The sequence below is a fragment of the Melanerpes formicivorus genome, unplaced genomic scaffold, assembly GCF_026170545.1.
Source record: "Melanerpes formicivorus ecotype bairdi unplaced genomic scaffold, bMelFor1.0.p_v2 SCAF_1, whole genome shotgun sequence".
Lineage (NCBI taxonomy): Eukaryota > Metazoa > Chordata > Aves > Piciformes > Picidae > Melanerpes > Melanerpes formicivorus.
The window spans coordinates 51,462,955-51,480,422 of NW_027142353.1; the positions used below are offsets into that span (position 1 = coordinate 51,462,955).

The 17,468-nt window shown below is 39.4% G+C and overlaps 1 protein-coding gene across 3 annotated transcripts in view; it reads right to left on the reverse strand.

The window, feature by feature from the left end:
- PDS5B (PDS5 cohesin associated factor B) overlaps window positions 1–17,468 on the reverse strand; it is a 115,672-nt gene that overhangs the window by 78,836 nt on the left and 19,368 nt on the right. For all 3 annotated transcript variants that reach the window (XM_068143038.1, XM_068143030.1, XM_068143020.1), the window contains exons 2-6: window positions 10,006–10,131; window positions 7,491–7,694; window positions 4,442–4,528; window positions 4,244–4,341; window positions 3,042–3,168 (exon numbers count right to left, since the gene is read on the reverse strand). In XM_068143038.1, coding sequence (XP_067999139.1) covers window positions 3,042–3,168; window positions 4,244–4,341; window positions 4,442–4,528; window positions 7,491–7,694; window positions 10,006–10,113 — 624 coding nt within the window. In that variant the 5' untranslated portion in view covers window positions 10,114–10,131. The remainder of the gene's footprint in view (window positions 1–3,041; window positions 3,169–4,243; window positions 4,342–4,441; window positions 4,529–7,490; window positions 7,695–10,005; window positions 10,132–17,468) is intronic.

The window sequence follows — 17,468 nt, forward strand, 5'->3', positions numbered from 1 at the left end:
AAAGCCAGAAATCAGTTGTACCGGTACGATGGTGTTGGTAGTGACGGAAGTGCAATCATGCTAATATTTTTTGCAGTTGGTTAGTTTTTCCAGGTGCCTCTCAATGTTCAATTTAACAGAGTTCAAACAAAGAGTTATATAATTGGTACCAATCCTTTCAAAGAAAACCAAACCAACCAACCACCATCACAAAGGAAAAAAAACCAAAAATCCACACACCACAACTGACACAGAAAAATTCATGTCCCCTATTTTTGATTCAAAAAGGAGGACTAGCTAATATGAAGCCAGTCCCTAATGTTGTAACTTCAAGAGGATAATCAAATGTTAAGTCTGTATCTAAAGCAAATATTCTAACTATACATTTTAACAACATTTTCCTGGAATATTGAAAAGGGTCTTTATTCTTATTACCAAGGGCTCATCAGCAGAATTTGTATCCAAGAGTACTTGACAAAACAGTTCTAACAGATTCTCTAGTTGTGATAGAGTAGGGAAACAGGTTTTTAAGGATGACTCTCAAAGAAGCAGCTCAGCTGAATTGTTGCCAAAATAGATAGAACCAATTATCAGGCAAGTTCCTAGTAAAGACAGTTAGGAGTTTAATTGTTAGTGTCAGTTTTTCTAAGAGATAAGCATGTAAAGCATGTGGGATGTGCAGTGTGGGATTCCCTGTAGTACTTTGGAGGCTGAAAATGGAACACTCTGCAAACACTAAAGGAAATAAAGTAAGCAACAAGGCTGGGGAGAGGCCTCGAGCACAAGCGCTGTGAGGAGAGGCTGAGGGAGCTGGGGTTATTTAGCCTGGAGAAGAGGAGACTCAGGGGTGACCTCATTGCTCTCTACAACTACCTGAAAGGTGGTTGTAGCCAAGAAGGGGTTGGTCTCTTCTCTCTAGCAGCCAGCACCAGAACAAGGGGACACACTTGCAAGCTGCATCAGGGGAAGTTTAGGCTCGAGGTGAGGAGAAAGTTCTTCATTGAGAGAGTCATTCGCCATTGGAATGTGCTGCCCAGGGAGGTGGTAGAGTCGCTGTCCCTGGAGGTGTTCAAGAGGGGATTGGACGTGGCACTTGGTGCCATGGTTTAGTCATGAGGTCTGTGTTGATAGGTTGGACTCGATGATCCTCGAGGTCCTTTCCAACCTTAGTTATACTGTGATACTGTGAATGTGTTCCGAGAAGGGCAACGATGTTGGTGAGGGGTTTGGAACACAAGCCCTATGAGGAGAGGCTGAGGGAGCTGGGGTTGCTTAGCCTGGAGAGGAGGAGCCTCAGGGGTGACCTTATTGCTCTCTACAACTACCTGAAGGGAGGTTGTAGAGAAGCAGATCTTGGTCTCTTCTCCCAGGCAGCCAGTACCAGAACAAGAGGACACAGTCTCAGGCTGCACCAGGGGTGGTTTAGGTTGGATGTTAGGAAGAAGTTCTATACAGAGACAGTGATTGCCCATTGGAATGGGCTGCCCGGGGAGGTGGTAGAGTCACCATCATTGGAGGTGTTCAGGAGGAGACTTGATGGGGTGCCATAGTTTAGTTGTTTAGGTGGGTTGGATTGGTTGATGGGTTGGACACGATGATCTTGAAGGTCTCTTCCAACCTGGTCTATTCTATTCTATTAATATAATCCCATCAAAAGAATTTCATACAATCATAGACCGGTTTGGTTAGAAAGGACCTTAGAGATCCCCTAGTTAGGGACACCATCTAGTTCAAACCTCCCTTCCATGGTTAGGGACACCATCTACTAGACTAAGTTGCTCAGGAGGGTTCATGGAAAAAAAGAGAAACCACAAAAGGAAAAAAAGAATTAAGCACATGGTCAGACATGTTAAATTTACTGTTTTATTGAGTTCTTTGATACTTGCTGTACTACTGAAGCTAGCATGCGCATACTCCAATTTACCTGTCTTGTGATATTAGTGGCAGCCACATTCCCTCAGGTTTACATCAATATGGCTTCTATTTCAGCCAATGAGATGGATGACAAACCCAAGTGAGGTACAGTACCATAGACTACTTCAGTGACTACTAATTATGGTCTACAGACATTTGAGTGTATGTCTACCTGCAGTATTCCTTGTGCCCGAGTTTTTCCAGCCACCCCACTAGCACCATTGCTATTTACTGATTGAAAATGATGGCCTGTGATAAGGTACAGTATCTTGTTCTACAAGCTATATTCTTCAGAAAGCATCTTCCTAAGTACACACTTCCTAGATAGTTTCCCAGAAGTTTTGAGGGTTCTTTTTTTTCCATACACGATTTGTAAGGTGTCTTCCACACTGCAACCCAAGAGCCTGTAGCAGGACTCAGCTAGGTTTCTGAACAAAGAAGTCAGACTTCCTTGATTTTAAAACATTAAGATGTCACAATACATGCAAAGTTTGAAGTTTTTCCCCAGTTCACTTTTAAGACACTTATTTGCAAAACCTATTCACTAAAGACAGACAGTGATTGCTTGGCCTCTTCAGGCACCACCATTTCTGAACATAGTTCTACAGCTGCATCCCAAACCCACACCAATGTGCTTTCCATAACACCAAGTCAACATTCCTGAAATAAACCAGTCAACTACAAACTAGCAGTCAGCACACCTTCCCTGCCACTTGGGGCAGCACATTAGTTTGAACTATTCATAGAGCATTACACTAATTAAAGACTTTCCAAAGAGTGTTAAGTTGGCATATTGACTTGGTATTGACCATATGCAAACCACGTGTATAAATTCATATGACAGTAAGGCTTTTAGATTACTGTGACCACTGACACTTTGGTTTATGGCAAGTGAATAGAAGCAGTGAAATGCTACTGAATTTTCTTGCTATTAAAAATGGCTTATTAAAAGTACTAACAAAATATAATTAACCAAGTAATAGGAACACACTTGCTACAGTTATTCTTTCTATTAAATGTAAACATCAGAATACATACATCCAACAAATCACAAAGAAAAAACCCCCACAAACAAACCAAAACAAAACCCAACACAACCAAACAACCAACCAAAAAGCAACAGCAAAAAAGCCACTATAAAGTCTTACCTTATGTGCTGGCACTAGATTAACTAACACTGTATCCAAAAGTTCCTGTGACACAGTATCTCCCTCACAAATGATAGAGCTCATTAGATCAACCATGTGCATGTGAACTTTTTGATTATGACCATTGCTGCAATTAAAAACAAGAATTCTTACTGTTCTATTCATATAAAGTACAACTTCCATTCAGAGTACTCACAATGGTGATGCCAAACGATAAGGAATGTAATACTTAAATCACAACGTTTCATAGAAGTAAAAATCATTCTTTTTTTTTTGACTGCATATACCATTTTGCAAAAGGTTCTTGTATCTCGTGACCTCTTCACTCACTAAGGCAGTAAAAGAGTAAGGGGACTGTATCAGACCCTTCCAAGCCAAGACACCATATTAGAATCTCTCTCCCCTCAACACTGGTGAGACTTCATCTGGATGTTGTGTCTGGTTCTGGGCTTCCCAGCACAAATGACACAGACATCCTAGGGTCAGTCCCGCAAAGGGTCACAAAGATGATTAAAGGACTGATATAGCTCTCATACAAGGAGAGGCTAAGAGAGTTGATTATTTATTATTTTACAGTTTTTACCCTTGAGAAGAGATGATCTAGGTAGGAAATACCTGATTTTTGTGAGTAAGTAGGACAAGTCCAGTGACAGGACAAGAGGCAATGGACACAAGATGAAAAACAGGACATACCATTTAAACATGAGAATGAGAAACTTCTTAAAAGTAAGGATGGTTGAGCACTAGAAGGTTGCCCAGAGAAGCCATGGCGTCTCCATCCTTGGAGAAGCTAAAAAATCAACCGGGTACAGTCCTGAGCAATTTGTTTCAGAAGACCCTGGTTTGAGCAAGGAGGGGCAGATTACACAATCTCTAACAGTGCCTTCCAGTGTCCAATATTTTCCAACTCAGTTTTTATAGCAATGATCTTCCAAATCCCTTAGAATTACAGGCTGCAACACTAATTTTCAATTTCAAGAACAGAGTAAAATAAACAAAGTAAAAGACAATCCAATTAGAAAAATAAAAATATTTGCAGTGTATCTTGTTTAAAACAGGCAAAAACACTGCCACCCTTAGTTAAACTGACTTACAAAAGTTAAACTCATTAACACTGAAAGTCACACAACAGACCAAACATTTAAGTTAGAAATATCTCAGCCACGCAACAACATATTGTAACTGGGGGTGACAATACTTACTTTATTACTGAAAACAGGGTTCTGTACAACTGGGTAAAAATCTCATTGCTGTCTTCTAATTCAAAGCAGATATTGTATGATTTGACCCAAGCAATGTTCTGTGTTGGAACAGCAAAAACAATAAAGGAACTAGTTAATACGAGATTAAGTTGGACAATTACATTCAACAGTGATTATGAAAGAAGTTATAAAACTTACCTCAAGCAAATAAAAATACCGATTGAACTGGGGGCTTTTTGTGTCCTCTAAACCCTTAAGTTGCCTTGTTATGAACATAAATATATCCTGAAAATAAAGTGACAGTCATTTAGTCCATTGCAATGAAACTTTCAAAATTAATTCCCTTTTTAAATTACTGTTGTTATGCATTACTACAGAATACTCAGCAATGACAGGTATACTATTTCACTGTCCCAAATAAGATATTCTACAAAAACCACAGAGAATGTCAAGGAGTAATTTTAAAATGCCTGGTGTTTCTTTAGAGCTGAGTCCCCCCCCACCATGGAAGCAAATAAAAGCTTCTTTCCCAAAGGAAAATGCTTCAACTTCAGGAAGAACATTAAATGGTCTTTTGTGGATTGTTGTCTTGATACCAATTAACCACATCATGGCTTCAGGAAGCAGCACCACAGAACACAGTCAGATAGTTGAAGTTCTACTACCATGTACACCCTTAAACATCTCAGTTGCAGCCACGTCAGGCAGACAGGCCACTTGTCCAAGAGATTTTCTTTGACACAAACAAGTGATTACAACTTCATCTCCTCAAGAACATTAGATTTGGGTTCTACACATTCCCCAGGCTGAAGATGACTTTGAAGTTTCCAGATCCCAGAAGAGCAATCCTGCTCCAGTAAGCTACTTTTAGCTTACTGGTAGCGTTTTCCATCCCAGTTGTTAAAACTCATTCAACACTCAGCAAGGAATATGAAATTTATACTGAGGATACATGTAAAAGAGGGAAAGCTGGAATTCTGATCCATTCCCTCGCTATCTCACTCTGACTTCACATAAGTTACAATAAGTTACATTAAGATACAAAGAGTCTGAAACAAGGCCAAATACTTCAGATATCAGTGTCCCACTCTGTCTTAAGAGATCATCCTGCTCAGTACCTCCCTTTGATATCTTTAATTTTAGGACTAAACGTACTAGAAGAGGTTCAAAGCTGCAGTATGGACGTAGTATTAACTACTGGTTAAAAACAGTGGCAAGATATAACCCAGGAGGATGCATTTCTCAAAGTCATAAAGCAGTGGTAACTCTTCAACATTTGTATCAAAGCTTGTCCCATAACCACAAAGCTCTGCTCAGCAGAAACCTCAATAACCCTAGGCAAAGGTCTCTATTGCTCATTCTTTCCTTCTCAAAATTGTAGGAGAAAGGTTGTTTTTGGATAGCTTTGAAACAGCTATGTTTTGCCCTTGAGTTAGGAACGCACACTTTATCAGTAATGGAGAGAAAGAAAAGAGGGAAATGCAGGGGAAGATTTGCCCTTGCTTGAGTTAGAGAAGGCCATGATTAATAATTGACTTAGAAAAGAACGTAAGCATCTTGTAACTGAAGAGAAAGACTTGGCAGAATTTAGTTGGCTGTGCTGAAATATTGTTTTGTTATTTTAACCTGCTGTATATCTTAATTACATGCAGGCCAGTAGAAAATAACGAATTAAGATGTGACAGACATGCTTTCTAAAAGAGTAGATAACCTTGCTGTATAATGTAGTAAACATCTTTGCCTGGTGACATCTTGGCCCGGAAGCTGTGCTTGTAGTGCCTTTAGGGTGATCAAACACCAAAACCGTATTACTACACCAAATGTGTTTAGAAATCTGCACCAAGAAACTGAAATCTGCACAAATTGCAGAAGTGAATGCAGACAGTGCATGTTTGTAGCCTCTTCAGAGACCTATCCAGGTAGCAGTAGCATGTTTATACTCCAAGTATGAAATCAGTAATGTAAACCTTCCTATATTATAAAATTTGAAACTTAGTAGCATTTGATAAATCAGATTCTGCAAGGAGAAATATATTCATTTCTTAGCCAAACTCGAAAAAGATGGAAAAAACCTCTAAGCTTAACAAGTGAAGGAAGACATACTCAAAACTGAAGTAGAAATTAGGATGCTTCAAAATCAGACAAATCTAACACAGTAGAGAAAGCTAATGTTTGTCTCCAGTTGAAACAGTCTAATCAAGTAAATTAACTAGATAGTGTGCAGTAAGAGGTGCACCAATTCAGAATAAAAACAAAGATAGCTAACAAATCCCTAGGTATCCCTCCCCAATGTCTGGTAATGGCATAATAGAGTTGAAATTGTACTGTTTGCCCTACTTAGGAACAACTTGTGGTGCAACCACTAGATTGGAAATTGAGTGATTTCTTCTTGAGTGATAATACAGGCATCTTCCACCACAATCATCTTTTTATCCTACTGTAGAAAAAAAAAAAAAGACAAAACCCAAAACAAAATACCCACAACACATACACTTAAATGAAGGAGCAAAAAAAGTGTGCATTTTTTTAAGTGTTATTTTCCTCTGCAAGATGTTCTCTAAGACTTGGTTCATCACTCTAGACTTATACTGTGTAAGCAAAGTAGTTCAACAGAGAATTGGAAAGAAAGTTAGATTTCTATTAAGAAAAAAAGAGGAGAGAGAAGAGCAATAAGCAGTTTAAAATTTAATTTCTCCGAATCAAATGGGGGAGATCTCTACTGTGTTTTCACATCTAGCATTCCTCTATCAACCATCTCCATCTAGTGGGATCAGTGATGTTTGTAACTGCAGAATTTCACGTATCAGAAATCATTACTCTCTGCAGAAAAATATTTTCTTTGTTTCAAATATAGCCTTCATCTATAAAATTACAGCAATCATCTCTTGTCAGTTCAATTGGAAACAGCAAGGGTATTGTCCCAACTGAAGGAATTGCTTATCTTGTCAAAAGATTTGAAGGGCTACAGACGTATCAATATTTCTAAAATAGTAGACCACTACCTGCAACTTCCAATGACAGTTCAATAAAATATTTTCAATATATATTCCAAATTCTACAAGCTGTTTTAAGATATACTATACACCACCTTATCTGAGGAACATTTGACCTGATCCCAGAATCAAATTAAAACCTTGGATTGCTTAGAGTGAATAAAAAATAAAGGGAGAAAAAAAGAGAGTTATCATCCATTATATCAACTATTTGGTTTAAAAACTTGGTGTGGAAGAAGATTCATTCAATTTACCTTTAGTTTATCTGGTGAAGTATATGGAGCTTCAGGGGCATAAATTCTGAAAATATCAGCAAGACAACATGCTACCAACAAACGCACATCCTTATCAGGATGTTTGAGGAAAAAGTCTGAAGCAAGATGCAAAGCAAGATTTAGGTAGAGCTCCTTTTCTTCTTCAGAGTCCTGGTCCATATCCATGAAAGTTTTCACAACCATCTAAAAAGAAAGAGAAATATCAGTACAGAAAACGAAGTATTCCATGGAATGAGGTCCTAACTGGAAGTTCCTTTCCTGGCTCTGTGCAACTTGTGTAGGAAGCATCATTGGCAATGCAGAAGTGCTTATTTGAGCAACCAGTATCTTATTTCTCCTACAAAATAAAGGAAGAACTTCTGCATTTCACAGCAGCTGTGAAGCTTTCAGCCTTATGAGAATCCTTTACTAAAAGGCACAGATGATTAGCAGCTCATGCACACTTATCACTTCTACTGCAAGAAAAATGTCCTCCCCAGTCAGATGAACCATTTGAAGCACACTGGTGCTCCTCAAATGACAAAAAATAAAACTCAACTTGTCTCCAGAGCAATCTCTCACAGTGTTAAAGGAAAAATGAAGAAAACTATGCCAGTTCCCCTAGCATCCTTGGAGGATGCTCTACCCTGAAAATGCACCTAGGCCACCATGGATAATAGTTCTGGAGCTTCATCTTCCAGATGTGACTCGTATTTCCTAACCTACTCAATTTCTTCCTACATCTTTCCACACTAAGACACTTTGGAATGGAATTACATCATTTATGAGAAACTATGTTATTAGAGTGCTGGTCTAAAACTGATAATAGCTCATTAGACAATGCCTTGGTTGTTGTGCATTAAGTGAAACTGCAGGAAATAATGTTTCTCACACCATTCGGCATTTCCGAGTGTTTATGATCTCTCTGTCTTCAGAGCTAGTTCATGACTAGTATAATTTATTTTCTATCTCCTTTCTAAATCTATTATAACTTGGAGATGCATAGAGTTTCTAAGGTAAGGTACACTAATATAGAAATTCACTGTGCATATTTTCCTTTCTTTCCAGATTTCCCTGCAATTGTTATTAAAATATTGTCATTAACAAATAGCACACTATCTGCTTGTGTAAATCAAAATAAAACCCACAGAAAACTGCTTCTACCCTAATACTTATATGAATTTGGCAGAAATATTAAGAGGCAAATAGTTCACTTATTTATCAACAACTTCTCTTCAGCACTTGCAGCTATGTCTGCGTACTTGTGGTAAAGCTTAAATCATCCAGTCCTTCATAAAAGAAATACCGCGTGGTTCACTCCCTGCCTGCATACTGATGAATGCACAGCCAGAATGAACACCTGACAAGGAATACAGGACATCCTATTAAGTACTCTTCTCCTGCTAGACACACAGGAGATATGGAACTATGGGAGAAAAAGTATCAGTAGGAACTATGTGCATTTTCACAAGCTGGGGAACAAACAAACAAAAAACAAGAACAACAACAAAACCCCTAAGTGCTAGTAATTTCTTCTGTTAGGAGTCAATCTTACATAAAGTTATAAATGTCATCTTCTATTCAGCATCACGGAATGCAGAAGAACTGAAGTCTATCAGACCAATTCCCAAGCACAGACAGGTTACTGGAGCGAGGAGAGAAGGAATCCTTGTGCTTTGGGGGCTTATTGTTTGGGGTTTTTTCATAGAAACACAGAATGTTTTGATTTGGGTCATCTACAGTGAATCAGGTTGCTCAGAGCTCCATTCAACTTGACCTCAAATGTTGACACAGGTGGGGCATGCACCACCTCTGGGCAACCTGTTCCAGTGTTTTCCCACCCTCATGGTAAAAAAACATTCTTCCTATTTGTTAATTTACCAGTAATTCCAGCTGACTTAAAGTACTTCACAAACTCCAAATTAAGCTCATCCAGCTGCTGGCATACTTAATGTTCCGCTATCACATCTGTTCCCTTCTGTTTCAGAGGGCAAATGCAAGTTGCAGGCACTCCTTCTGCACAACGCTAACAGGCTTGACTTTTTGTGAGAGAACATAGGTAAATGAACTACTGTACTAACATAATTAGCCCCCAGATCTCTTCAAACTTCCTGCAGCTAGGCTGAATAAAGCAATCAAGAATTTCAGGAGACATAAATACATAGCACAATCAAAGAGTACCTACAGGCTAAAATAATGAAAATAAAAAAAAGTGTTTTTTTCATAATGAACCAAAAGAGCACAAATGCATAACAGGAATGTATTCTGAGGCATCCATATTATTGCCACAATTACTGCTCTTTTCATGTAGTATTTAAGTAGCATTCAAAATTAATATAGTTATTTCCATTTGTGATTTTTAAACTCATTTAAATGCTTCTGAACAAAATCACTTCAAGAAAGTATTAGAACAGAAGTCACCATAGAGAACAAAAAAGTTTCACATAAATATAGTAACAGGATGGCTGAATGCTGTGTACAGAAGACTTCAACCTGTGGTTACTTGCTTACTGACCTTTAGCCTTCTCACCATCTCTTCTTTAGATATTTTATCAGAGATTTCTTTGACTCCCGGAGGATATGTGATTTTTCCATCATTGGCTCTCGTCTTTGAATGAGCCATGATTCCACGATTTTAAAACTGTGGGAAAATAAAGACGACATCAATGTTGTTTATCTTATCCATCTCACTTTTACAAACAAAATCCACAGAGAAATGTGCTTACAAAACCCATACAAAGAAAAACCTGCACAAAATATTTTTATTGTTTTCAGTAATCTGTATTGTTTTGATATTCATATAGATTGTTCTATACTGTAATGGAACTTTCACAGCAGCACAAAATGGTAGGAGCTGGAAAGGGCCTCTGGAGATCTATTCCAACACCTCTGTTAAGGCAGGATCATGTAGGGCAGGTCACACAGGAACACATCCAGGTCCTGTGTTCCAGTCTGTTCCCACTTCTCCTCGCCCTAGTACTGGACACCACTGAAAAGAGCGCAGCCCCATCTTCATGGCCTCCACCCTTTAGATATTTATATCCATTGGTTAAGATTTGCTCTGTCTTCTCTTTTCCAGACTGAACAGCCCCAGCTCCTTCAGCCCCAGCTTCTTCAGCCTCTCATAAAATTGATGCTTCAGTCCCCTAATCATCTTCACAGATCTCCAATGGACTATCCCCAATAGTTCCCTGTCCCTCTTGAACTGAGGAGCCCAGAACTGGACACAGTAGTCCAGGTGTGGCTTCATCAAGGAAGAGTAGAGGGAGAAGAGAATGCCCCTCAACCTGCCAGCCAAACTCTTAAAGCAGCCCAGAATACCACAGGCCTTCTTAGCCACGAGGGCATATTGATGGCTTGTGGTAAACTTGCTGTCCACCAGTGTTCCCAGGTCCTTCTCCACAGAGCTGCTTCCCAGCAGGTCAAGCCCTAGCTTGTCCTGGTCCATGGGCTTTATTCCTCCACAGATGTAAGACTCCACACTTATGCCTGCTGAAATGAGGTTTTCCTCTGCCCTACTTTCCAGCCCATGTCTCACTGAATGGCAATACAGCCTTCAGGTGTGTCAGCCACTGCTCCCAGTTTTGTATCAAAGTACACAACTGAAAAAAAGCTAAACCTCCTCCTTCCTGAAGGTATTTGATTTTACAAGTGCAACCATGAATCACCTTATTGTACAAACTGTTTCCACTACTTGGAATCCTAGTCAGCTTAGATTTTAAGACTCTACAAGACAGGTATCTTTCTGTGGGCTGTGTGTTTTCCAAATGATTAAATACATCCCTGAAAGTCTAAATATCAGCGGTGTTCAAGTTCACTAATTTGCCTATTCTGCCAAACATGCAGCATGTAGAGAATGAATTAGGGACAGGAACAGAAATTACTAAATGGAAGTCTTTTCTCTATGTCATACAGCCAGGTTTTTAAGCAAAAGACTGCACATAAGCCATTAGCATCTTCCTTTAATTCTGACTATGAAATTAAGTTACTCGGTTTCTAAGTCCCTTTAAACCTAAACTCACACAAATGCAGACTACTGCCTCACACATACTAACACACACAAAGTTTCACTGCTGTAGAGAAGGAAGACGAAGCAAAAGCCTTACTTACACAAAGTCAATTAGTACAAAAGACAGTGAAAAACACTATATGGCATGTGTTGGGGTTTCCAAACAAAGCTGTATCAGGGCAGTTACAAGTCAGGAATATAACACAGGAAATAAAATTTCTTTGCCATTACTTTCATATTTTATTTAAGTCTAAAACACTTCCTCACAGTCATCACTTTCCTGAACTGTGAATTCCAAGTCAGGTGCTTTCTTCCTACAATAGGAGGATCTATGTACACTTTGAACTTCACAGAAGCATAACATCAGAAATAAACAAAAACAGGAAAGGGAAAAAAAAAAAGCTCCAAATAAAAACAAAATCAACCAGAAAACAATGTGAGATGGGCTAGAAGCACCTTCTGTAACAGAATGCTGTCACCTGCCACAATTGACTTACCAGCCCAATCCAATTTCTTTCTACACTGAAGGAAAGCTACAACATGAAATATACTCATCCACCTCCTCCAAAAGGTTATCACAACTGTGTTTATATTTTTCAATCCACACTTGATGGTAACAACCTAAGCTGCATGTTTTGCTTCATCTTTACTAACCTTTTACAAACCAAAGTTAACAACATTTACATACTTTTCTAAAGAATACACACAGCACATTTTAGGAAATGGGGAAAATGAGTAAAATTAACATAATCAGACATCATTCAACAGGCATGATATGTAATGCAACCCAATAGCTAAACAAAAGTCAACTCAGTTTCTGTTATCTCCATACCTACATACATACAGCAGCTGAACCAAGTGCTATATACTTGCAGTTGTAGTAAAAACAGAGAATGAGAAAGCTGGGATGGAACAAAAGTCCTTGAAGTAATGTTTTCCTAATATGCCCAGGAAAACACGATGTCACCTTTATCCTCATTATATCTCTTAATGCAGAGCCATGACAGTAAGTCTAGGACTCCTCAAAACTGCACAGAAGATGCAACCAAGTTCACTCCTCTTGCTGTTTGATGCAAACACTCCACATTTTAGCTTTCAGATGGGATGATATTATATATGAGCAGCTAAATTTATTCCAACAGCTCATCATAGCAGAAGGGAGTCTTGCTCCCCTCAAGAATATATAAAAGCATTGGATGCTTTGCTGGACCAAGCAAACTCACCAATTCAGAAAAACAAGCCTAATTGCCTTTGAAAACCATGTGACAAGCAGCCAAGCAAACTCAAAGGAAAGAATAGAACTAAGGGAACTGGGGAACAAAACTCCCCTTTCCAATAGTGGACAGCTGTCAGATCAGATCAACTGCAGTGGAAACTTGATTGGACTGCAGCTATGTAGTCCCATTTGGCGCATATTTTGAAATAATTCAAAGGCTGAAACTCATATATTACGGTCAAGTTGAAGTGTCCTGCTGCTATGCCTAACTGACATGCAACCAAGCTTTTAAGCTTGAGTGACATCCAAGGTCTGGGTTTGAAATGGAATATATCTGTATTCTGTTTATATGGCAAGGTTTTGGTAGTGGGAAAGGCTGCAGGGTGACATCAATGGGAAGAGACCAGGACCTGCCCCCACTGTTGACAGTCAGTTCCAGCCAGCTCCAAAATAGATTCACCCCTGGCTAAAGTTGAGCCTATGGGTGACACCGGTGGCACTTCTGTGATGACATGGAAGAAATGATAAAAAGCAGTACACAACAACTGTGAGAGAGAAAAGTGAAAAAATGGGAGCACAACAATCCTGCATTTTGGAAAAGTACAATTCTCTGGAAGTTTCTCCAAGATTCCACAAGAGACTCAAGGTCAATGATGGAGGACAGGGAGAAGGTTCTCCAGGCACTGAAGCATATTCCCATTCAGTCCATAGCAAAAACCATGGTGATAGAGGTTGTCCCACTGGAGCCCATAAAGGGCCATGTCAGAACAGGTATCTTCACTGAAGCCTCTGGAGAGAAGCCCACACTGGAACTGTTACCCCACAGGGTACCCACACAGGAGCAGTCTATTCCTGAAGAACTACACCTCATGAGAAGGGCCAATGCTTGAAGCAGTGGAGAACACACTGTGACTCATGCTGGAGTTACTGAAGGACTGCAGCCCACGGGAAAGACTTGCACCAGAGACACTAAGGAAAGACTACATCCCTTTGGTTAGGGCCCACATTGCAGCCAAAGTTAAGGGCTGGGAAAGATAGAGAGTTGTGAGCTGCCCACAACCCCTCTTCCTTAGCTCCCCTGTGCTTTTTTGACAGGTAAAGGGGAAGGCAGAAGAGTCAGAAATAGAGTGACACTGAGTCTAGAGAGAGAGTTAAGAAAAAGGAGTCTTCAGTTCTATCTTGACTTTTCACTATCTTGCTCCATTTTTAATTGGCAATAAATTAATCTTCCCTGAGTTAAGTGTTTTGTAACCGTGATGGTTCTTGGTAAGGAATCTCCCTGTGTTTGTTTTGACTCATGAGCATTTTCGTCTTATTTTCTTCTGTGTTGTGTTGAGCAGCGGGAAAGAGAGAACACAGTGGAGCAGTCTATTCTGGACACATAGCATGGTATATAAAAACCTTCTCAAAAGTATATAAAATTAATGTTTAGTGTCTTCTATGAAATTAATGCATCCAATGTTAATAAGACAAAAGAATATTTTTTTAAAGGTTCTATGAAATAGCCTATTATTTCGACAAAGGACAAAGAATAATAAGCCTTTTAAACTTCATATGGAATAGAAATTTGCAGATCACTCCTGAAAGTTTTCTAGAATTAAAAGTAAGCTTTATTTAGAACAAAAATTAAAACAAACAGTACCAAAAAAAATTAAACAAACAAACAAAAAAACCCAGGCCTATCATTCAACAAAGAATTCAATGCTGAACCACCTCCTTTTAAAACAGTTACTACTTCAACCATTACTTAAATAAAAATCCTACTGCTAGAAGTTTCTGTGCTTTTGGACTGCCAGTAGAGATATGGATACTTAGTTCTGTCAAATAATCTGCGTATCTGGATTGAGCACTTAGGAAATATAGGATTCAGTGAGAGACAGTGGTGTGTTTAACCTGATTCTAGCCAGATGGTAATCTCCATGGATTCAAGTAACAGTTACACCGCTTGACTTCTATCAGGGAAGATGATAACAGTGACAGCTAAGAACAGCAGCCTAAGGCAAGGCCTATGTAGAATGTATTCTGGGCCCCTCAGTTTAAGAAGGACATTGAGACACTTCAACATGTCCAGAGAAGGGCAGTGAGGCTGGTGAGGGGCCTTGAGCACAAGCCCTATGAGGAGAGGCTGAGGGAGCTGGGATTGTTTAGCCTGGAGAAGAGGAGGCTCAGGGGTGACCTCATTGCTTTCTACAACTACCTGAAAAGTGGTTGTAGCCAAGAAGGGGTTGGTCTCTTCTCTCTGGCAACCAGCACCAGAACAAGGGGACACAGTTGCAAGCTGCACCAGGGGAAGTTTAGGCTCGAGGTGAGGAGAAAGTTCTTCACTGAGAGAGTCATTCGTCATTGGAATGTGCTGCCCAGGGAGGTGATGGAGTCGCTGTCCCTGGAGGTGTTCAAGTGGGGATTGGACATGGCACTTGGTGCCATGGTCTAGTCATGAGGTCTGTGGTGACAGGTTGGACTTGATGATCTTTGAGGTCTCTTCCAACCTTAGTGATACTGTGATATGAAAAGCCATACAGCAGTGAGGTGATGTCCAATGACTAAGTTTCCAAATTTTTTTAAATGTTTTTAAAGAGGCACTGTCTTCTTCTGGAACATTCTGGAAGATGACCAGCATTTTGGAAAAGTACAATTCTCTGGAAGTTTCTCCAAGATTCCACAAGAGACTCAGCTGATTTATTGTTTTTTTAAGACAACTGAACTTTTTAAAGTTCCCCATAGTGTTTTCAGAAATCTAGCATTATTTCATATGTGATGTCATGGAAAAGGCAAACAAACACACTGCACAAAAGCACTCCAGACATTATGAAGTTTTGCACCAGCCAGAAAGTAAACTTATTAACTAATCAGTAAGCTGTGCACTGTTTCTGCTGTTACATGAGAGGGGGAAAAAATGTAACAAGAAATTTTAACAAATAGTTAACAAATGCTAATCCTAATACATAGGAATAAAAATCATGATTCAATTCTGGCCTGCATTAGGAATAGTGTGGCCAGCAGGAGCAGGGAGGTCATTGTGCCCCTGTATTCTGCTTTGGTTAGGCTGAACCTTGAGTACTGTGTCCAGTTCTGGGCCCCTCAGTTTAAGAAGGACATTGAGACACTTGAACGTGTTCAGAGAAGGGGAACGAGGCTGGTGAGAGGCCTTGAACACAAGCCCTATGAGGAGAGGTTGAGGGAGCTGGGATTGTTTAGCCTGGAGAAGAGAAGGCTCAGGGGTGACCTCATTGCCCTCTACAGCTACCTAAAAGGTAGTTGTAGCCAGGAAGGGGTTGGTCTCTTCTCCCAGGCAACCAGCACCAGAACAAGGGGACACAGTCTCAAGCTGCGCCAGGGGAGGTTTAAACTTGAGGTGAGGAGGAAGTTCTTCACCGAGCGAGTCGTTCGTCATTGGAATGGGCTGCCCAGGGAGGTGGTGGAGTCACCGTCCCTGGAGGCGTTCAAGAGGAGATTGGACGTGGCACTTGGTGCCATGGTCTAGTCATGGGGTCTGTGTTGATAGGTTAGACTCGACGATCCTCGAGGTCCTTTCCAACCTAAGTTATACTGTGATACTGTGATGATTCAATCAGGCTTTGGTTATATTAAGTAGTATTATATGTCAAACGTTCAAAAACCACCAAAAAAAGTACACATATCTTAATGTATCATTCAAAATATTAATTCCAATCCTTGCACAAAATGAAAAGATAGAACAGAACAGACCAGACCCGACCAGACCAGACAAGACCTTTAAGATCATTGAGTCCAACCTATCACCCAACACCAATCAACTAAACCATGGCACCAAGCACCCCATCCAGTCTCTTCCTGAACACCTCCAGTGATGGTGATTCTACACTGAGGATGCCCAGGCACTGCTTCTTTCGGAACCACTGGAAGCCTCATTGCAACTTTAACCTGAAAGATTTTAAGTCAGGAATCAAGTACAAGTCTACAGAAATACATTGAAAAGAGTCTGTATAAAAAAGTTTAACAAATTAAAATTTAAAATTACAAAGGAGGGTGTAGGGGTGCAGGAAACTAGTATAAGAAAAGGAACAAAGTGGGTTAAAAAGAGGATAAAATGCATACTCTTTGTACCATGTTAATCGGAACATTAAAGCATGGAGAAAGTAACAACAGTGGAAGTTGCATTAAAGTACGATGGACAAAGTCATCCACTTCCCAAGACAAAAGTTAAATTGGAATGTTGTATTTAATGTAAAATTACTATTATCAGCCAGACTATAGGTGGGGAACAATCTATTACTCTAAACCAGAGTTAATTAGTAATAACTACTTATACTTTTTTAACTCAAATAAACTGAATAAAAATTAGTAGTTCTGCACATAATAAGCAAGACCAAATAGCTAGTCAGTCCCAGCTAAGCCTACTGGCCATGATAGTACAAGATTCAATATTCAGATGTTTCTATAATTCTTTATGAACAGTTTAATTACACATAATCTACTTGCTCAGTAGTATGAACTACAGACTACACACATGAAAATAAAACACAGATTAGCATCTTGCATATTAAGCATCTATGCATATTTAATAAGTCCATAAATATCACAACAGGATATTAAATCAATGATCTAAAAGGGAGACTTAAATACCATTAACTTTCTTTGGATGACAGCTCACATTGTCTATGGTGATTTAATTAACTGCACTAATCATTAAACAAACTGTCTTAATGTACATCAAGTAGTATAAACAGAACTTTTTACATGTGTTTAAATCTTAATCCTTTAGATTTCTCAT